Source organism: Notamacropus eugenii, chromosome X (genome assembly GCF_028372415.1).
Source record: "Notamacropus eugenii isolate mMacEug1 chromosome X, mMacEug1.pri_v2, whole genome shotgun sequence".
Lineage (NCBI taxonomy): Eukaryota > Metazoa > Chordata > Mammalia > Diprotodontia > Macropodidae > Notamacropus > Notamacropus eugenii.
In genome coordinates this window covers 52,369,650-52,391,685 of record NC_092879.1, presented here as the reverse complement: position 1 = coordinate 52,391,685, position 22,036 = coordinate 52,369,650, and the positions used below count along the sequence as shown (strand labels likewise).

Genomic DNA, 22,036 nt, shown 5'->3' with positions numbered 1-22,036 from the left:
CCTGGACCTAACATTTGAAATTACTGGGAAAAAACATCCTAAGATTATGGGTAGCTCCAGGAACTCACCTTGCTAAAACACTCCCTCTCAATCCTGATCACTTAGCATTTCCCATTCCCTCTCAGAGTTAAGAAGAGTATCTCAGATCGGGGATTTTTAACACCTACAAGAGTACATGTTAACCCCTCTCATCCCAGATCTAATTATAGAGAGGAGAACGTAGAAGTGTAGGGACAGCATGTGAAGAAATTTATGTAAACTACTTGAGACCCACCTTAAGATGTTCCATTCTTTAAAAAGATTTTAAAAGCAGTAGTGTTTTTCTGTGATCAGTTTCTTACTAATGTGAATTCCATTACAACACCATTTTTACTAAAGCATTTTGTGATATCTAGGAATTCTGCAATAACTAAGAATTCAGTTTGTTATAATACTTTGGGAATTCCTGTTACTTAAGGACATTTTTATAACAACTCAGTTTTAATGAATTACAATTTTAAAGGTTTATTTCTCCTTTAAGGAGGAAGAAAGTTACCTATCATTTAAAAGTTTCCAACTAATTTTTTTCACAAAAGTTTAGTGAACATCAGAATGAATTTTAAACTGTTTTTAAAGAAGGGAAATAGTTTTAGAAGAAATGTTTTGAAAACTCTTGTGTGATTTTTATTTTATTTTTTTTCTTGTGTGATTTTTAGAAGGCCTACTAATTTTCAAAATAATTTACTGTTAAATTAGGCTGTAAAGCTGAAGAGATCTTGCTCTTCTGATCTGAATTTGTAGTCATTCTACGGCCTAAGCAAGGGTTAAAAATTGTGTTCTATTTGCTATTTAAGACTGGGACTGAAATTTACTATTGTCTGAAGCTCTGCTTACAGGAATAGTTGTCTAAGTTATCATAAAGCCAATTGACATGTGCTGCAGGCTGAGAATAGTGGATGCCTAGAAAGGTTTTGAAGACAACCTTGGACATAGCCTGGGTAGGATCTTGCTAACTATTTCCCAAATGTGCAATTTCCTTTCAATCCCTCACTTGATTACTCCTAAGTCCTCCCCCCCCCCCCCACCTACCAACCACATGATTGGCTGTCAGTTAATGCCTTATTCTTGGAATCAAACAGAGCTAAGAAAGTTCTTTCCTCTGTTAAGATATATGACATTGTCCCTCTTTTTCTCTTAGGGCAAATGTCTATAATCAAGTTCTGTAAGTACAATACTAAGTCTGTTAAATAACAAGTGGAAATTGGAACATCTCTGAGTTACTACAATGAGATGCAGGAATGAATAGCTTACCACTTTAACCTATATTCAGTCAAATAAATAAATAAATATAATATAGGGATAACATCCTCCAAAGGAGGAAATGATTAGATCAAGTAATAACACAAACATGTAAGGTGATACATGTCTAATTAAATAGAACAGCAAATTTTGAGGAAAAGCAACAGGATCAGACTGATTCCTCTAAGAATTATATACAGATGTGTATGACTGGCTTCTAGAATTTATTATGTTTTTCATAATAAGATCTCAAATTTGGATTTTTGCATAAGAATTGTGTAAGATAGTGATAAAAGCAAGTGAAATTATTTCTTCTTTGTTAAAGTACCTGTCTAGTAATTTTAAAGGGCAGATGAGTTCATTTTATGGTTAGACCCTCACATTTTAAAAGATTCTTATACCAGGTACAGGATTTAGATAAGGACAGAACAGTAAATGATATGCAAACTGAAATTCTATCAAGTTTCCAAAAAAGGGGAGAACCAATTTTAAGAAATTTTACTAATTTACATTGCCAGAATTATCTGGAATTTCTAGATCTGAACCAGAGAAGCAGAATTTCCTTTTTGAACTGTCCCAAGAATAAAAGCTGTTGTCAAAGAAAGGCTATCTAGGTATCAGATAACTACATGAGACATCTGTGATTCAGAAAGTGATGTTTAAATGGATATTAATAATGGATTACTGGGATACCAGGAACTTAATGTTAGTTAACATTGATAATTGGTTAGTTAGCATTGATTTGTATGGTTCATGTTTAAGTTTTTTTGTTCCTCTTGGTGACATGTAAATCTCCATTCTCAAAACTAGTCTATTGTGACCCATCTAAGTTTAAGCTGTACCTGATTTAATGTAATTATGCAATTTTGTGAATTTTGAGAAAAACCTTATTGCGTTGTTTGAACCTAGACCTGCGTGGCTGGGAAACTGAACTGTTTCTATGTGCCTTTAGCTGTGTTGTACTGTTTCCTCTTAATTATCAAGTCACATGTCTTGTGGGAGCCCCTGCCACGTCTTTCTGTAGACTCTGGGATCCATCTGTCACATCCATTGCCCTTGCTCCTGAGTGGACATCTGAGCCCATAAGAGACCTTACCCTCCAATTTTGAAAGGGCCTGAAAAAGACATCAGATGTGGACAGCTTTCCCAAGAGTCTGGACCAGGCCCACATGAAGAACAGCTCCCTCCCTCCCTACCTGAGCCTCTTGCATACCCAGAACTGATTAATTAGAGGTTTTTCCATACCTTTCTTAGTCTACAGGCGAAGCCTTAGGCTTAGCTTTGACCAAAGTGAGGAAATGATGATATTTAATATCATTTTTGAACGTTAATAAGGGCCAGAACTTGAATTAATTAGAAGAGCTTGGACCTAACAGTTTCTTTGTTCTCTGAAATAGACTTAGAGAATACCTGTTCTTCTGTCAACAAGGCCAGATGGGGCTGACTTAGCATACTTTATGAGACCCTTAACCCGAAACACTATCTTGAATAATGTGGCTTTTTCCATATCTTAATATTTTGTGGACATGTACTATGTTATGGCATGTTAATGGTAAAGAAAACACAGATCTCCTGGGTCACGATTTCACTTGACCCAAGACAGCCTGGATGCCACCTACCATGAAGAATAAGGTAAGTCTAAAAGAGGCTATATTCTGGCTTGGAAAAGAGGTAGAAACTATACAAGAACAGCTGTCCTTAACTTGTGATTTTAATGTATCACAATATTGTAAAACTCCTCTAAAATATAATTCAAGCTATCTCTCTCTCTTTCTCTCTCTCTCTTTCTCTCTCAATCTATCTATCTATGTATCTATCTGTCTACCTACCTATCTACCTATCATTTATCCCTCTCTCTTTCTCTCTCTCTCTCTCTCTCTCCATCTATCTATGTATCTATCCGTCTATCTATGTATCTATCTACTTACCTACCAACCTACCTACCTACTTACCTACCTACCTACATACCTACCTATCCACCTACCTATCTACCTACCTACCTACCTACCTACCTACCTATCTATCTATCTATCTATCTATCTATCTATCTATCTATTCTATCTATCTATCTATCTATCTATCTATCTAACTATCTAGCTTCTATGAATCTATCTTTCAAAATATCTATCTGTCAATCTATCTATCCATCTATTTACCTATCTATCTATCATCTATCTATCTATCTATGTATCTATGTATTTATGTATCTATCTATCATCTATGTATCTATCTACCTATATACCTGTGTAACTATCTAACTCTCTATCTATCTATCAATCTATCTATCTATCTATCTCTATCTGTCTATCTAGCTTCTAAGAATCTATCTTTCAAAATATCTATCTGTCAATCTATCTATCCGTCTATTTACCTATCTATCTTTCTATCTATCTATCTATCTATCTATCTATCTATCTATCTATCTATCTATCCATGCATCCATCCATCCATCCATCTATCCATCTATCCACCCTTCTATCCATCTATCCATCTATCCATCCATCCATCCATCCATCTATCTATCTGTCTATCTATCTATCTATCTATCCATCGATCTATCCATCTATCCATCCATCTATCCATCCATCTATCTATCTATCTATCGATCGATCTATCCATCTATCTATCCATCCATCTATCTATCTATCATCTGTGTATCTATCTATCTATCTATCTATCTATCTATCTATCTATCTATCTATCTATCTATCTATCTATTTATGTACCTGTCTGTCTGTCTGTCCTTCTATCACTCTATGTGTATATTTCTCAGTTTGTCTGTCTCTGTCTATCTGCCTGGCTTCCTACCTGCTTGTATGCCTGCCTCCTTCATTCCTGTCTGCCTGCCTCCCTGCTTGCTTCCCTGATGTAATGTTATGTCCTTCTATTTATCTATCTTTCTATCTATCTATCTGCCTATCTATCTCTCTCTCTATCTTTCTTTCTATCTATGTATCTATCTATCTATGTACCTATCTAAGTATCTATGTATCTATCTATCTGTCTCTCTGCCTGTCTGTCTATCTGTCTGTCCGTCTATCTATCTATCCATCTGTCTATTTATCTATCTTTATATCTCTCTCTCTCTCTATCTATCTATCATCTTTCTCTCTTGCTATCTAACTATTTATCTATCTAGGAATCTATGTAACTAGTTATGAACTTAACTACCTAACCTACCTACCTACCTACCTATCAATTGATCTATGTACCTATATGTCTGTATATCTATCTATGATCTGTCTATCTATCTGTCTACTTATCTCTCTATCGATCTGTCATCCATCTTTCCATCTATCTATATATCTAATTAACTCTCTATCTATCTATCCATCTATTTATCTACCTATCTATCCATCTATGCAGCTATCTCTCTATTCATCTATCTCCTTGTCTCTGCCCTGCTGATATCCCAAGATCTCATAGCCTCCCGCTTCCTAAGGGTCTCTATTGAGCCCCTCCAGCACCATCCTCCAGGGGTCTCTGTGTCTCCCTTTTACTCAACCCTACAGGCTCCCCTCCCAAGGGACTCTGTCTCCCCCTTCTGACTCCCCTATATCCTCCCACCCTCCCCCTCAGGAGTCTCTGTTGACTCCCCACACTGGTTCCCCAAGACCCCAACCACCTTCTTGTCCTTAAGGTTTGTTGGATCTCCCTCTGCTGACTTCCCAAGATCCCACCTCCAGTCTCCCTTGCACAAGTCTCCCTATCTACCATGTAAATCCTCTGCTGTCCAGGGGTCTCAGTCTCTTACCCATGTTGACTCCTCCAAACCCCAACATCTCCCCACTATGAGTCTTTGTGTCTCCCCTCAATGACTCTCCAAGTCCCTCACATCATCCTCCACAAGGTTCTTGGTGTCTCTCCCTCTCTGAATCCCCAGTACCCTGGGTTCTCTGTCTCTCCCTGCTAACTCCCCAAGATCCCCATAGCCTTCCCAAAGAGATCTCTGAATCCACTCCCTGCTGATTCCTCAAACACCCCACAGCCTCTGCTCTGGGTGGTCTGTCTCCTCCTGATGACTCCCCAAGACCCCCAAAGGCTCTCTCCCAGGGTTTCTGTGTCTACCCCCACTGACTTCATAGAACCTCTATAGCATCCCTCTGTGCCAGGTCTCTGGGTCTCCCTCAGGCTGACTCCCCAGACCCCACAATCTCCCCGCCAAGATTCTCTGGGTCTACCCTATGCAGAGCTCCTATGGCTCCTTTCATCCTCCTCTTGTTCAAAGGTTTCTTGTCTCCCCTCTGTTGATGTCCCACAACCTCTTGAAACAGAGGTCTCTACATCTCTCTCCTCACTTGGTCTTGCCCAGGTGTCTCAGTATCTACCCCCTACTATCTCTCCAGAACCCCACAACCTCTGCACCTGGGGAACCTACCCCCTCTTAATTCTCCAAGAACCCTACAACCCCACCCAGCCCAGAGGTCTCTGTCTCCCTTCTGCTCTCCTTATGAAGCTAGATGGAGTAGTAGATAGAACACTGGACCTGGAGATAAGAACACATGAATTCAAATCCTGCCTCAGACCCTTACTAGTTGTGTGATCCTGAGCAAGTTATTTAACCTCTGTCTGCCTCAGTTTACTCATCTGCAAGGAAATGAAAATAATAATAGCACCTATCTGTCAGGGTTGTTGTAAGAATCAAATCAGCTAATATTTGTAAAGTGCTTAGCACAGCGCCTGGCACAAGCCCCTCCCCAGTGTGTCTGTTGACTCCCCAAGACTCTCCTCCAGTCATGTCTTTATCTCTTTTCCAACTCCCCAGTACCTTCACAACTTTCCCCTGACAAAGGAGTCCGTCAGACTGACTCCCTAAGACTCACAATTTCCCTCACAATCTGTACCTACCTCCTACAGCCCCTACACTGCAACCTTGTGCAGGGGCTTCCCTCTGCTGACTCCCAAAGTCCCCTGCTCAGAGCTCTCTTTAGCTCCCCCACTATTTACTTGCCAAGACCCCCACAGTCCCTCCCTCAGTCTCTTGTTTCTCTCCCCTGCTGACTTCCCAGAACACACACAGCCTTTCCCCAAGCAGGGCTCCATTGTCTTCTATACACTGACTCCTTGAAATACCCATAACCTCCCCCAGTGGGTCTCTGTTTGCCTCCCCAGGACTCTCACAAGCTCCCATACCTAGGTATCTCAGGTCTCTCCTTGCCCTAAGAATCCTGTGTCCAGAGGTCTACCTCCTCACTGCTTTTCCAAGATGTCCCCACATCCCTCCCCTGCAACAGTCTGTATCTAATCCTCGCTATCATTTTAAGACCCTCACAATTGCCCCTGGCCCAGGATTCTCTCTGTCTCCCCAGCTGCTTGACTCACCAAGATGCTCTCAAGCCTCCCCCTCAAGGAGTCTCTGTATCCACCTCCCTGAGGAGCCCCTGACCTGCCACCATTGCCTCTCCTTGATCAGGAATCTCCTCAAGAAGCCAACAAGTTCTCCTCAAGTCGTCTCTGTAGCTACCCCCTGCTGAGCGACTATCACCCTCACATCCTCTCTGTTTTGGGTCTCTATCATTCTTCCCTGACTCCCTAAGAACCCTCCAACTTTCTCCAAGGCATCTCTTAAGCACCTATGACCCCATAATCCTCTCCCTGTTTTGAGATCTCTGTAACTCATTCCTCCTGAGGTCCCAAGACTACTACCAAAACCCTCTTCCCAGGAGACTAGGTATCTGCCCCTCTGCTGAGCAACTATGACCCCATCTACTCTTCCTTTTCGTGGTTCTCTGTAACATTCCCTTCCTGTCTACACAAGAGCCCCACAATCTCTCCCCAAAGAGTCTCTGTACCTTTGAGCACCTGCAAAGCCCATATCTTCTCCCCGTCGGGGTCTCCCCAGAACTTCCAGCAAGGAAGCTCTTTACCTGCCCCCATGCTAACCCCAACATCCAACCCACGTTAGTCCCCCTGCTGAGCACATAGGATACTGTCCTGTAACCTCTCCTTGTTGAGGGGGTCTCTGGAACTTTCTTTTCTTCACTCACCAAGGTACCCAACAAGCTACCTACAGTCTGCCTACTGACCCCACTGAGGAGTTGCTATGACCCCCCCAAATTCTCCCCTTGGGAAGAAGTCTGTCAGTCCTCCCTTAAGAACCCCAAACATCCCCCACAAGGAGGCTCTGCATCTGCCCCCTGCTGGGCACCGGTGGCAATCTTCTCCTCTGTTACAACGCTCCTTGCAATGCCTCCCTCCAGAATTCCAAAGTACCCACAGCCCCCCGCCAAAGGAGTCTCCATATCTGATGCCTGTTGAATGCCTACACCCCCCCATATTCTTATGACATTCAGGGGTCTCTCTAGTCCCTGTGACTCCCCAATAACTCTCACAACTTCTCCTCAAGAACTCTCTGTATCTACCCCCTGCTAAGCATCTCGTATATTATCTCCCTCTTCAGGAGTCTCTGTAAGTCTGACCTCCTGACTCCCCAAGACTCTCAAAAACCTGCCTCCTGGAGACTTTGTAATGACCCCCTCCTTAAGCCCCTATGACTCCCATGTCTTCCATCCCCCTGCCTAGTCTCTGTGTCTCCCCTGTTGGTACCCTAAGATCTCCCAGGATTCAGAGGTCTCTGTAAGTCTACCCTCCTGACCTCTCAAACTCTAAACAATTACTCTCAGGAGTCTCTGGCTCCCCAAGAATCCCATAGCCTTCCCTCTCAAGTCTGTATCTATTTCTTGTTGAATAGTCAGACTATCCTAGATGCTCTCCTTGCACAGAGGTCTTTGGAACTCCCCTCTCCTGACTCCCCAAGGCCCTCAAAAACCTCCCTCCATGAGTCTCTGTATGTACCCCTTGCTAACACCCTATGGACATATACAGGGGTCACTGTAACTCCCCCTGTGACTAACCAAAACCCCCACAATCTCCATCAAGCAGTCTGTATCTAACCCCTGCTGACTCCCATGTGATCTCTCCTTTTCATGGATCTTTGTAACCCTCCCCTCTTCAATTACCAAGAGCCTCATAACCTCTCCCCAAAGAGCCTGCATCTACTCTGCTGAGTACCTGTGACCCCAGTATCCTCCCCATGTTCACAAGTTTTGGTGGCTTTCCCCTCTGGACTCCAAAAGAATCATGAAACTTCCTATACACACACATCACTCTATACACTGCTGAGTATCTAAGACCCATCACATCCTCTCCTTGTTCGGAGTTCTACATAACTTCCCCCTCCTTACCAAGACACTCAGCAACCTACCTATAAGAGTCTATCATCTGACCCTACTACAGAGCCCTTATGACCTCCTGAATCCTTTGTTAAGGGGGTTCTGTAACTCCTCTCTCCTTTTTTAGGTTAAATTTTTTAAGTTTTAAGTCCCAAATTCCCTTCCTCCGCCCCGCCCCACCCATTGAGAAGGCAAGAAATGCGTTACCCATTATACATGTGAAGTCATGTACACAGACTTCCACATTACCTATGTTGAAGGGCTGGGGTGGGAGAGTAGGGAATAAAAATAAAGAAGGTGAACAAAGTATACTTCAGTCTGCACTGAGTCCATCAGTTCTCTCTCTGGAGATCGACAGCATTTTGCATTATGAGTCCTCTGGAGCTGTGGAGGATCATTGTCTTGATCAAAGTAGCTAAGGCTCACAGTTCATTATCCTTATAACATTGCTGTGACTGGGCACAATGTTCTCCTGGTTCTGTTCACTTTGTATCAGGTTCATGTAAGTCTTCCCAGGATTTTCTGAAACCAACCCCCCCCCCATCATTTTTTATCACACAATAGTATTCCCCAACAATCATATACCACAACTTGTTCAGTCATTCCCCAACTGATCGGCATCCCCTCAGCATCCAACTCTTTGCCACCACAAAAAAGAGCTGCTATAAATATTCTCATACATATGGTTCCTTTTCCTTTTTTTCTTTGATCTCTCTGGGGTACAGACCTTGTAGCAGCATAATTGTGTCAAAGGGTATGCATAGTTATATGGTCTCTGTAACTACCCCCTGCTGAGCAAATAGGAGCCCCATATCTTCTCCCTGTTCCCCTGTAACTCTCTGTAATTCTGCCTTCAAGACTCCCCAGTAACCCCACAACCTCCTCCAGAGGAGTAACTGTATATACCCTGAGCCCCACCACCACCATAGCATTTTCCTCTTCAGGAGTCTCATCAACTCCTCTCTCTTGATTCTCAAAGAGGCTCAAAATCTCACCCCAAAGAGTCACTTCATCTACTCCTTGCGGAGCACCTAACACCCCCAATATCCTGCCCCTGTTCACAGGTCTCTGTGTCTTCCCCCTCCTGACTCCCCAAGAATCCTACAGACTTCCCCTTTAATATGTGTATCTACCCCTAAATGAATCCCAATGACCTGCCCCTATGTTCTCCCACCATTCAGGGGTCTGTGTGTCTTCCACATCCTATCAGTTCAAGAATCCAACAACCTTCCCCATATCTACCCTGTGCAGAGCAACTGGGATCCCCATGTCCTCTCCTTGTTCAAGGGTCTCTATAACTACGCCCTCCTACTCTCAAAGTGGGGACTTCCCTACTGGGCTTCTAGGAATCACCTCTCTTCTCCCTGTACAAGGGACTCTAACTCCCCCCCATGACCCCCCAATGATCCTACAACTTTCCACCAAAGAAGTGGCTGTGTATACCCCCTGCCGAGGTGTACTTCCCGCCTCCCCACACCGCCCCCCCCCCCCCCCCCCTGCCACACACATATCATATTATCACCCTGTTCAGGAGTCTCTGTAACTTCCCAAGATCCTCAAAAACGTTCCCCTAACAGACTCTGTACCCAGCCTCTGCTGAGCACCTGTGACGCCCCCCCCCCCATATCCTCCCAGTGTTCAGTGGTCACAATGGCCTCCCCCTCTTGGCATCGTAAGGATTCTACAACTCTTTCTTCTACCCATGAGTCTTTATCCTCTGCTGAGCCACAATGACTTCCTCCTATATTCTTGCCCTGTTCAGGAGTCTCTATAACCGCACACTCCTGCTCCCCAACAAACTTATAACCTGTAACCAAAGAGTCTCTGTATCTACCTGCGCTGAGCACCTGGGACCCTTAGATATTCTCCCTACTCAGGCATCTCTTTAACTTTCCTTTCCTGACTCCTCAATACCCTCAAAACAATCCCCCCTCCAGGAGTCTCTTTATTTACCTTTCTAATGAGCCCCTATGGCCTGCCCCCATATTTTCCCCATGCTTATGGGTCTCTAACTCTCCACTCCTGACTCCCAAGAACCTCACAACTTTTCCCCAAGGAGTCTCTGCATCCACCTCCTATTGAGCACCTATGATTCCCATATCTTCTTCCTGTTCAAGGGTCTCTGTATTTCTCCCCTTCTGACTCCCCAAGATACCCCAAAACCTCTCCCAGGAGTCTGCTTCAACCTCCCTACTGAGTACCTGCAGGCCCCTATATTTACCCCTCTATAAGGGTCTCTGTAACTCCTCCCTCTTGATTCCCCAAGAACTCCACAGTCTCTCCCCAAGGAGTCTCTGCATCTGCCCTTCTACTGAGCACCTAGAACCGCTATATCCTCGCCTTGTCCTCTATGAACTCCCCAAGAATCTCATAGCCGTTCCCCACAAGTCTCTCCCCAACGAACAACTACAATCTCCATGTCCTTGTTCTATTCAGGAATCTAAAATTTCCCCCTCCTGACTCCCCAAGGCTTGAACATCTCCCTCTACGAGTTTCTGGATCCACCCCCTGCTGAGTCCCCATGACATGTCCTATGACCTCTAGTTGGTCTCAGATCTCTCTAATTGCCTTCTAATGGCTCATCAAGAATCCCACACACCCCTGGGGGGGGGGGGCGGTGTACAAGTATTATTTCCTAATCCTCTCTCTCTTTGGAGGTTCCAATAATTATCCTTTTACTTTGAAAGAAACCCGAAACCTCCCCTCAAAAGAGTATATGTGTACCCCACTCAGGCCTAGAAGATCTTGGGCTCTACTAGCATCCCTTTGAGATCCCAGGCTCACTTCTACACTACGTTGATTCCCTGGAGTGACCAGTAGGATCGGACAGGACAACAACCTCTCCATGGTAAGGATTTCTGGTGCTTTGGGATACCCAGAAATGCATTTTTCTGAAAATGAGTTGTTGGTGCTGGTGTTTTACAGTTGTGTCCTACGGTTCTTGGCAGCATTTGGGGTTTTTTTCAGAGCTGCTGGTTTGCCATTTCCTTCTCCAGCTCATTTGACAGAGGAGGAAACGGAGGCACACAGGTTGAAGTGACTCACTTGCTCAGGGTCAAAGAGCTAAGAATAAATGACATTCTTAAAAAGGATGATGGCTTCGGAGGACAGTATCAGACACTCACTTGGAAGTTAGAACTATTTCAGAAACCAATGCTTATCAACACAAAAGAAGTAACTAAAAACAGCTGGGCCGGATGAAGTTCCTTGAGAGACACCCAAGTGCCCAAAGCCTAAGGCCCACGGTTGTAAAGAACACACCAAACTCTCCTGCACCGCCCCTTCACCTCTGTTTCTGCAGAATGAGGGGGCTGGGCCGGAGGGCAGCCTCTGCCTCGCAGCCCTAGAGCGAAGAGCCCGTGAACCTCTGGCAGCCTCCCAGGGCCCTTTCTTCCTTCTGGTCTGAGGGAGGACGCTTGGGATCCGGGAGACCAGCAGGGGTTCGTCTGGGGGGGGTTCCCCATCCAAACCTTCTGACCCCTTGGGAAACAAGGGCAACTGGTCCAGGCGCTGGATGACTTTGGCTTTGTATTGTTCAGAAGGGGGGTCTTGCTTAGAACAAGCACATGAGTTTTTGCACTGGCCCCCTAAGGGAACCCCTCCCAATTCCTGACACCCACCAGTCCCAACCCTTCGTTTTTTTCCCCGCCCCCCCCGCCTTCCTCCTCATCTGGCCTCAGCCTTCCCCGCCCCTCCCCCCCACGTACCCACGTACGTACGTACGCGGACTCTCCCCATTGAGCTTGAGGGGAGGGGCTGCTTCCTCGCTGCCAGGCAACGTGTGTGTCTGGAACTCTCGTCCGGATTAAGAACGGTTGTCAAGGCAGCGAGCCGGCTTTGAAGTCCGGTCTCAGGGAGGGGAGGGAGCGGCGAGGAGACGGAGCGACCTGGGCGCCAGGGAAGGAGCACCAGGGGGCGGCCGAGGTCCGGAGAGTGGCGGAAAAGGCGGCCACGGAGGCGGGGACACTGCGCCCGCCCCAGATCCCGCCCTAGGGAGCCATGGAGTTCTACCTGGGCGCCTGCAAGAAGGCTGCGGATGCCGCCGCCACCAAGACTGCCGCCAGCCACCTGGCGGGGGACAGCCAGCCGTGCGGCCAGGTGAGCGCCCGCCCCAGAACCCGCGGGGCCCGCCCACAGCTCGAGGCTCCGCCCCCAAGCCCAACCTGAGCCGCCCCCTGGGGTGCCCCGCCCACAGCTCGAGGCTCCGCCCCCAAGCCCAACCTGAGCCGCCCCCTGGGGTGCCCCGCCCACAGCTCGAGGCTCCGCCCCCAAGCCCAACCCGAGCCGCCCCCTGGGGTGCCCCGCCCACAGCTCGAGGCTCCGCCCCCAAGCCCAACCTGAGCCGCCCCCTGGGGTGCCCCGCCCACAGCTCGAGGCTCCGCCCCCAAGCCCAACCTGAGCCGCCCCCTGGGGTGCCCCGCCCACAGCTCGAGGCTCCGCCCGAAAGCCCAACCTGAGGGCCCCCAAGTTAAGGAGCCACCTCCATACCCCACAGGCCCTCCAGAAACCTCAAACCTCTGCCCCAAGGCCCAACCCGAGGTTCCCCCAACTGGAGGGGCTGCCCCCAAACCCCACAAGTCTTCCCCAAACCTCAAAGCTCTGCCCCAAAGCTCAACCTGAGGACCCCCAACTTGAGGGGCAGCCCCCAAACTCCAAGGGCCTCCACCAAAACTCAAATCTCTGCCCCAAAGCCCAACCGGATGCCCCCCCCAACCAGGAGGGCCACTCCCATACCCCACAGGCCCTTACCAAACATCTAAACTCTGCCCCAAAACCCAACCTGAGGTCCCCCCAACCTGAGGGGCTGCCCCCAAACCCTACTGGCCCTCCCCAAACCTCAAAGATCTGCCCAAAGCCCAACTTGAGACCCCCTCCAACAAGAGGGGACTCCTGGAAACCCCACAGGCCCTCTCCAAAACTTGAGGTTCCACCTCAAAGCCAAATCTAAGGCCCCCCCAACCAGAGGGGCTGCCCCCAAACTCCACAGGCCCAACCCAAATCTGAAATCTCTGTCCCAAAGCCAAATCTGAGGTCCCCCCAACCAGAGGGGCTGCTCCCAAACCCCACAGGCCTTCCCCAAACCTCAAAGATCTGCCCCAAAGCTCAACTTGAGTACCCCAAACTTGAGGGACAGCCCCCAAACTTCACAGGGCCTCCCCAAAACTCAAATCTCTGCCCCAAAGCCCAACCTGAGGTCCCTCCAACCTGAGGGACTGCCCCCAAACAGCACAGACCCTCCCCAATCCTTGAGGCTCCACCCAAAGCCCAACCTGAGGCCCCCCCAACCTGAGAAGCCACCGCTAAACCCTGAAAGTCTGCCATAAATCTCAACACTGCCCCAAAGCCCAACCTGAGACCACTCCAAACCTGAGAGGCTTCCCCCAGACCCCATGGGCCCTCTCCAAACCTTGAGGCTCCACCCCAAAGCCCAACCTGAGTTCCCTCCAACCAGAGGGGCTGCCCCCAAACTCCACAGGCCCATCCCAAATCTCAAAGCTCTGCTCCAAATCTCAACCTGGGGTCCCTCAACCTGAGGGGCTACCCCCAAACTCCAAGGGCCCTCCCCAAACCTCAAAGATCTGCCCCAAAGCCCAACCTGTGGGGCCACCCCAAAACACCACAAGCCCTCCCCAAGCCTCAAAGCTCTGCCCCATAGCCCACCCTGAGGCCCCCCCAACCAGAGGGTCTGCCCCCAACCTCCACAGGCCCACCCCAAATCTCAAAGCTCTGCCCCAAAGCTCAACCTGAGATCCCCCCAAATTGATGGGCTACCCCCAAACCCCACAGGCCCTCCCCAAACCTCAAGGCTCTGCCCCAAAGCCCAGCCTGAGGCCCCCCCCAACTAGAGCAGGTACCCCCAAACCCCACAGGCCCTCCTCAAGCCTCAAAGTTCTACCCCAAAGTCCAACCTGAGGCCCCCTCAACCAGAGAAGCCCCCCGAAACACCATGGGCCTTCCCCAACCCTCAAAATTCTGCCCCAAAGCCCAACCTGAGGCTTCCCCAACCTGAGGGGCCACCCTCATACCCCACAGGCCCTCTTCAAACCTCTGCCCCAATGCCCAATCTGAGTTCCCCCCAATCTGAGGGACTGCCCCCAACCTCCACAGGCCTTCCCCAAACCTCGAGGCTCTGCCCCAAAGCCCAACCTGAGGCCCCCCAACCTTAGGGGCCACCCCCAACCCTCAAAGGTCTGCCCCAGATCTCAAGGCTCTTCCCCAAAGTCCAAGCTGAGGCCCTCCACAACCAGAGGAGCTGCCCCCAAACTCCATAGGCCCACCCCAAATCTCAAAGCTCTGCCCCAAAGCCCAACCTGAGGAACTGCCCCCAAACCCCGCAGACCCTCCTCAAACCTCAAAGTTCTACCCCAAAGTCCAACCTGAGGCCCCCTCAACCAGAGAGGCCCCCCAAATACCATGGACCTTCCCCAACCTTCAAACCTGTGCCCCAATGCCCAATCTGAGTTCCCTCCAATGTGAGAGACCGCCCCCAAACTCCATGAGCCCTCCCCAAAACTCAAAGCTCTGCCCCAAAGCCCAACCTGAGGCCCACCCACCCACAGAGGCTTCCCCCAAAACCCATGGGCCCTCTGCAAACCTCGAGGCTCCACCCCAAAGCCCAACCTGAGACCCCCCCCCCAACCAGAGGGGCTTCCCCCAAACCCCATAGACTCTCCGCTAAACTCAAAGCTCTGCCCCAAAGCCCAACCTGAGGGACCGCCTCAACACTGCATGGGCCCTCCCCAAACCTCAAGGCTCCAGATCAAAGCCCAACCTGAGGGGCAGCCCTATACCCCACAGGCCCTCCAGAAACCTCAAAGTTCTGCCACAAAGCTCAACGTCAGGGGCCACCTCCAAACCCGGAAAGTCTGCCCCACACCTCGAAGCTCTGCCTTAAAACGCAGCCTGAGGGGCTCTGCCTTAAAAACCCAAACCCCATGGGTTTCTCCCCAGACCTCAAAGTTCTGCCCCAAAGCCCAACCTGATGTCCCCCAACCTGAGGGGCCACCCCCAAATCCCTGAAGATCTGCCCCAAATCTCAAAGCTCTGCCTTAAAACCCAGCCTGAGGGGCTCTGCCTTAAAAACCCAAACCCCATGGGTTTCTCCCCAGACCTCAAAGTTCTGCCCCAAAGCCCAACCTGATGTCCCCCAACCTGAGGGGCCACCCCAAGACCCCTGAAGGTCTGCCCCAAATGTCGAAGTTCTGCCCCAAAGCCCAACCTGAGGAGCTGCCCCCAAACCTGACAGACCTTCCCCAAACTTCAAGGATCTGCCCCAAAGCCCAACCTGAAGGGCTGCCCCCAAACCATGGACCCTCCCCAAACCTCAAAGCTCTGCCCCAAAGCCCAACCTGATGTCCCCCCAACCTGAGGAGCCACACCCAAAGCTCAAGGGCCCTCCTCAGACCTCAAAGTTCTGCCCCAGAGCCCAACCTCAGGTCCCCGAACCTCAGGGGCCACCCCCCCCATTCCCCTGAAGGTCTGCCCCAAATGTCGAAGCTCTGTCCCAAAGCCCAACCAGAGGTTCCCCCACCTTGAAGGCCCACCCAGAAACCCCCCCAAATCTCAAGGCTGTGCCCCAAAGCCCAACTTGATATTCCAGACCAGTTGGGCTGCCCCCAAACTCCACAGGCCCTAATCAAAACTCAAAGCTCTGCCCCAAAGCCCAAACTGAGATCCCCCCAACCTGAAGGGCTGCCCCCAAACCCCACTAGCCCTCCCCAAACCTCCAGGCCCCTCCTCAAAGCCCAACCTGAGAGGCCACCCTCAAACCACAAGCCCTCCACAAAACTCAAAACTGCCACAAAGGCCAACATGACACCCCCCCAACCAGTAGGGCCACCCCCATACCCCACAGGCCCTGCCCATACCTCAAAGTTCTACCCCAAAGTCCAACCTGAGGCCCCCCAACTTGAGGGGCTGCCCCCAAACCCTACTGACCTCCTCAATCACCTAAGCTCTGCCCCAATGCCCACCCTGAGGTCTCCCCAATCTTAGGGGCCGTACCCAAACCCCACAGGTCCTAACCAAAACAAAACTCTGCCCCAAACCCCACACTTAGCCCCCTCCCAACCTAAGGGGCTGGACTCAAAGCACACGAATCCTCCTCAAACATCAAGACTCTACCTCAAAGCCCAACCTGAGACCCCCCCCCACCTGAAGGGCTTCCCCCAAACCCCATGGGACCTCCCCAAATGTCAAAGCCCAACTTCAGGCCCTCCCTCAAAACCCCAAAGATACTCCCTAAACCTCAAAGCCCTGCTACAAAGCCCAACCTGAGACCCCTCCAATGTGAGAGACTTCCCCGAAACCCCACAGGCCCTCTCCAAACCTCAAGGCTCTACCCCAAAGCTCAAACTGAGAGCTCTCCAACCTGAGGGGCTGCCCCCAAACCCCGTGGGTTCTCCCCAAACCTCAAAGCTCTGCCCAAAGCCCAAAATGAGATCCCCTCTAACCTGAGGGGCTGCCCCCAAACCCCACAGGCCCTCCCCAAATCTCGAGGCCCCTCCTCAAAGCCCAACCTGAGAGGCCACCCTCAAACCCCACAGGCCCTCCACAAAACTCAAAGCTCTGCCACAAAGTCCAACCTGAGGCCCCCCCAACCTGAGAGCTGCCCCCAAATCCTACAGGCCCTCCCCAAACCCCACAGACCCTTCGCAAAACTCAAAGCTCTGCCTCAAAGCCCAACCTGAGGGGCTACTCACAAACCCCGCAGGCCCTCCCCAAAACTCAAAGCTCTGCCACAAAGTCCAACCTGAGGCCCCCCCAACCTGAGGGGCTGCCCCTAGACCGTACAGGCTCTCCCCAAACCTAAAAGCTCTGCCCCAAAGCCCAAACTGATGCTCCCCCAACCTAAGGGGCTGCCCTCAAATCATATGAACCCTCCCCTAACATCAAGGCTCTGCCCCAGAGCCCAACCTGAGACCCCACAACCTGAAGGGCTGTCCCCAAACCTCAAAGCTCTGCCACAAAGCGCAACCTAAGACTCCCCCAACCTGAGCAACCACCCTCATACCCCACAGTCCCTTCCCCAAACTCAAAGCTCTGCCCTAATGCCCAACCAGAGGTCCCCCTAACCTGAGGGACTGCCCCTAAACCGTATAGGCTCTATGCAAACTTCAAAGCTCTGCCCAAAGCCCAACCTGAGGCCCCTCAACCTGAGGGGCCACCCCCAGACCCCTGAAGATCTGCCCCAAATGTCAAAGCTCTGACTCAAAGCCCAGCCTGAGGCCCACCCAACCCTAGAGGCTGCCCCCAAAATGCATGGTTCCCCCCAAACCTTGAAGGTCTGCCCCAAAGCCCAACTGGAGGTCCCCCAACCTGAGAGGCCACCCATAAACCCAACTCCCCCCCAAATCTTAAGGCTCTGCTGCAAAGCCCAACTTGAGGTCCCCAAACCGTGGGGCTGCCCCCAAACCCCACAGACCCTCCTGAAATCTTGAGGCTCTTCCCCAAAGCCCAACCTGAGCCCCCCAAAATGAAGGGCTGCCCCCAAACACCATGGGCCATCCCCAAACCTCAAAACTCTGCCACAAAGTATAACCTAAAATCCCCCCCAACCTGAGAGGCCACCCCCATACCCCACAGGCCCTCCCCCAACCTCAAAGCTCTGCCCTAATGCTCAATCAGAGGTCCCCTCAACCTGAGGGGCTGCCGCCAAACCCTATAGGCCCTCCCCAAACTTCAAAGCTCTGCCCAAAGCCCAATCTGACACTACCCCAAACCTGAGGGGCTTCCCCCAGACCCCATGGGCCCTCTCCAAACCTTGAGGCTCCACCCCAAAGCCCAGCCTGAGGCCCCTCCAACCAGAGGTGCTGCCCCCAACTGCACAGGCCCACCCCAAATCTCAAAGCTCTGCCCTAAAGCCCAACCTGATGGGCTGCCCCCAAATCTCACAGGCCCTCCACAAACCTTGAGGCCCCTCCTCTAAGCCCAACCTGAGAGGCCACTCTGAAACCCCACAGTCCTTCCACAAAACTCAAAGCTCTGCCACAAAGTCCAACCTGATGCCCCCCCAACCTAAGGGTCTGCCCTCAAACCATACGAACCCTCCCCTAACATCAAGGTTCTGCCCCAAAGCCCAACCTGAGACTCCCCCAACCTGAAGGGCTGCTCCCAAACCCCACGGGACCTCCCCAGACCTCGAAGCCCAACCTCACGCCCTGCCTCCAAACCCCAAATATACTCCCTAAACCTGAAAGCTCTGCTACAAAGCCAAACCTGAGGCCCCCCAACTGGTGGGGCCACTCCCATACCCCACAGACCCTCCCCAAACATCTAAGCTCTGTCCCAAAGCCCAACCTGAGATCCCTCCAATGTGAGGGGCTTCCCTGAAACCCCATGGACCCTCCCCAAACCTTGAGGCTGCATCCCAAAGCCCAACCTGAGGCCCTCAAACCACAGAGGTCTGCCCTAAATCTCAAGACTCTGCCCCAAAGCCCAACCTGAGACCCCCCCCTAACCAGAGGGGCCACCCATATACCCCATAGGCCCTCCCTAAACCTGAAAGCGCTGCCCAAGTGCCCAAACTGAGGGGCCCCCCCGAAAACCCACAGGCCCTCCTCAAAACGCAAAACTCTGCCCCAAAGCCCAACTGAGGTCCCTCCAACCTGAGGAGCTGCCCCCAAGCCCTACAGGCCCTCCCCAAACCCCACAGACCCTTCCCAAAACTCAAAGCTCTGCCTCAAAGCCCAAACTGAGATCCCCCCCAACCTGAGGGGCTGCCCCCAAACCCCATGGGTTCTCCCCAAACCTCAAAGCTCTGCCCAAAGCCCAAACTGAGATCCCCCCCAACCTGAGGGGCTGCCCCCAAACCCCATGGGTTCTCCCCAAACCTCAAAGCTCTGCCCAAAGCCCAAACTGAGATCCCCCCCAACCTGAGGGGCTTCCCCCAAACCTCATGGGCCCACTCAAAATCTCAAAACTCTGCCCCAAAGCCCAACCTGAGGCCCCTAAACTTGAGGGGCTGCCCCCAAGTCCCACAGGCCCTCCCAAACTGCGCAGGCCCTCTCCAAAACTCAAAGCTATGCCCCATAGCCCAAACTGAGGTCCCCCAAAACTGAGGGGCTGCCCCAAAACCTCATGGGCCCTCCCCACAACTCAAAGCTCTGCCTCAAAGCTCAGTCTGAGGGGCCACCCCCAAACCCTGAAGATCTGCCCCAAACCTTGAAGCTCTGCCCCAAAGCCCAAACTGAGGTCTCCAATATGAGAGTCCACCCCCAAATGCTGAAGATCTTCCCCAAAACCTATGCCCCCCCAAACTCCAAGTACCCTGCTCCCCAAACCTTGAAGGCACTATTCAAAACACCTGGAGTCACACCTGTGGCCCTAGGACCATGCCCTAAAGCCCCAGGGATTCCCCCAATCCCAAGGGCCCTCCTCCAGGCCCTGTCCCAAACTCCACGGCCCCACCCCAAATCTCTAAGGTCCTGCCTTGGGCCCCAGGACCTTGCCTCAAGCTTTAAGGTCCTGCCCCAAAGCATGAGGGGTCCCCAAACCTTGAAGGCCTTGCCCCCAAACCTCCAAAGCACCCCTCCTAACCTGGAAGGCTCCCACCCAAATCCTGAAAGTCCCCAGCCCTGGTCCAAAGGCTTACCCAAACCCAGGGAGCCATATGCTCAGGGCCTTAGCCACTGTCTAACCTCACTCTGAACTGCCTTGGGCCCCACTCGTGGTCCCCTGGGCTCCATAGCCATTTTAGTGGTGTGAGTGGGCCAGTAAAAAGGAGTGGCAGGAATGGCCTGAAGGGAAGAGGTGAGGAGACTGAGGGAAGGTCAGGATCACCCCCTCCCCCCCATTCTGGTGGTGCTACAGCATCTATAGAGATTTGGAGTTGGAGTCAGAGGTCCTGAGTTCAGATCTGCCCAGTTAGTAGCTGTGTAATCATGGGTGGGTTATTTTCCCTCCCTGGGACTCAGTTTCTTTACCTGTAAAATCAGGGGATTGAACTTGATTGCTTCTGATGTCCCTTTTAACCTCTCTGGGACTGTTGATCTCTGCAGGGACTTAGGCCTCAATTTGTCTCTCTGAGGTACTTTCAAGTTCTAAGTCCTACTAAGCTCCCAAGTCACTTCATTATTTTGAGACCAAGTATCTTAGAACTGGAAGGCTCTTCATGGCCCATTTAGCCCAATCCATTAAGTGAGCAAGAATTCTCTCTCAAGCAGTCCAAGTTGTCATTCTGCCTCGGCCAGAGGACCTCCCCTCCCCGTGCGGCCCAGTATTGGACCGCTCTCATAGTTAAGGAATTTTCCCATACACTGAGTTGATATCTTCTGCCCATTGGTCCAAGGTCTGCCCTCAGTCTCTCCCCATACCTCTAAATTGTCTCTTCATCTATAAAATGAAGGGTATAAACTAGGTGATCTGTGAGATCCTTTCCAGTTCTAATTCCTACATTCCCATAATGTGGAACCCCTACTGTGAAAGAGGCATGTAGCGCACAATCAGAACTGTCTAAAAATGAAATAGTAGGTCCCCACATTACTGGAGATTTTCAGGAATCTGGTAGAGGATACCCATCCTATAAGTATAGCTTAAACTAGGCTGGAAACCCTGGCAGACAAAGCTAGGTTGAAGGAGCTGGGGGTGTTTAGCCTAGAGAAAGGAAACAGTTTTAAGTGGAACAAATGATTCCTGTCCTCAGATGTCTGCAGGGCTGCCAACTTGACCCTAGAGGACAGAACTGGGGAAAATGGGTAAAAGTGGCAGAGTCAGATTCCAACTCATTGTAAGCCCAAACTTCTGAACAAGTTGGACTGTCCACAAGTAGCCTGGCCCAGCCTGCCCAGGCAGTCCCACTTGAGTGGGGGATGCTGACAGATGGACTAACATGTTCACACCCACAAAGAAAGGGGAAATAAAATTATAGCCACCAAAGGGAAAACCAGCAAAGCCTCAGTCTTTCAATCTTAGATTATAATTCTTTGTGTGAGCTATATGTCTCATTGCCCCTTCCCTTTATAGAAAAGTGTCATGTTCTACAGGAGGCAGCTAGGTGGCTCAGTGAAGTCAGGAAAACCTGAGTGCAGATCCACCCTCAGACACTTATTAGCTGTGTGATCTGGGGAAAATCACTTAACCTGCTTGTCTTAATCCACTGGAGAAGGAAATGGTGAACCACTCCAAGAAAACCCCATGGCCAGTATGGCCCACAGAACAAGACTGAACATGTTCAATTAGGGATGTGACCAGAAGTGTAGTTAGGAGATTTTTCATCCTAGGCAGTAATCAGACCCTACCGAAATATATTGAAGTAGACCAGAGAAAATGACACCTCCCTTAGCACCCAATCTCCTGCTAATATAACTAAGTTAAAACGACCATTTCTAGTTATTTGGCAGCATTCTAGTACTGTTTGACTGTAGAGGCCTGTAATGAGTGTAGAAGGGACAGAAGATGTAGCTGCAGTCTGAGGCTAGGACTCCCCTGCTCATACCATGAGCACTTCCAGGGCCTTGGTTTGAGAGGCTGCTCCCCTTGCCCCAGCCAGGCCAGCTGCATCTGATACTCTCTTTTGAAAACTTAAGATGAGCAGTTAGAATGGGCTGCCTCCCATAAGTAGTGAACCTCCTGGTGTTGGAGAAATG

General features: G+C 50.4%; 2 protein-coding genes across 11 annotated transcripts in view; one reads left to right on the top strand and one right to left on the bottom strand.

The window, feature by feature from the left end:
* Positions 1-22,036, bottom strand: part of LOC140515491 (uncharacterized) — a 497,421-nt gene that overhangs the window by 205,052 nt on the left and 270,333 nt on the right. The gene's annotated exons all lie outside the window — the stretch shown is intronic.
* The window catches only part of LOC140515482 (fibrous sheath-interacting protein 2-like), a 100,832-nt gene continuing 90,974 nt past the window's right edge, over positions 12,179-22,036 (top strand). For 5 of the 6 annotated variants that reach the window (XM_072626199.1, XM_072626198.1, XM_072626201.1 and 2 more), the window contains exon 1: positions 12,179-12,548. In XM_072626199.1, the coding sequence (XP_072482300.1) occupies positions 12,450-12,548 (99 nt within the window). In that variant the 5' untranslated portion in view covers positions 12,179-12,449. The remainder of the gene's footprint in view (positions 12,549-22,036) is intronic. The other variant, XM_072626200.1, reaches the window with a different exon arrangement.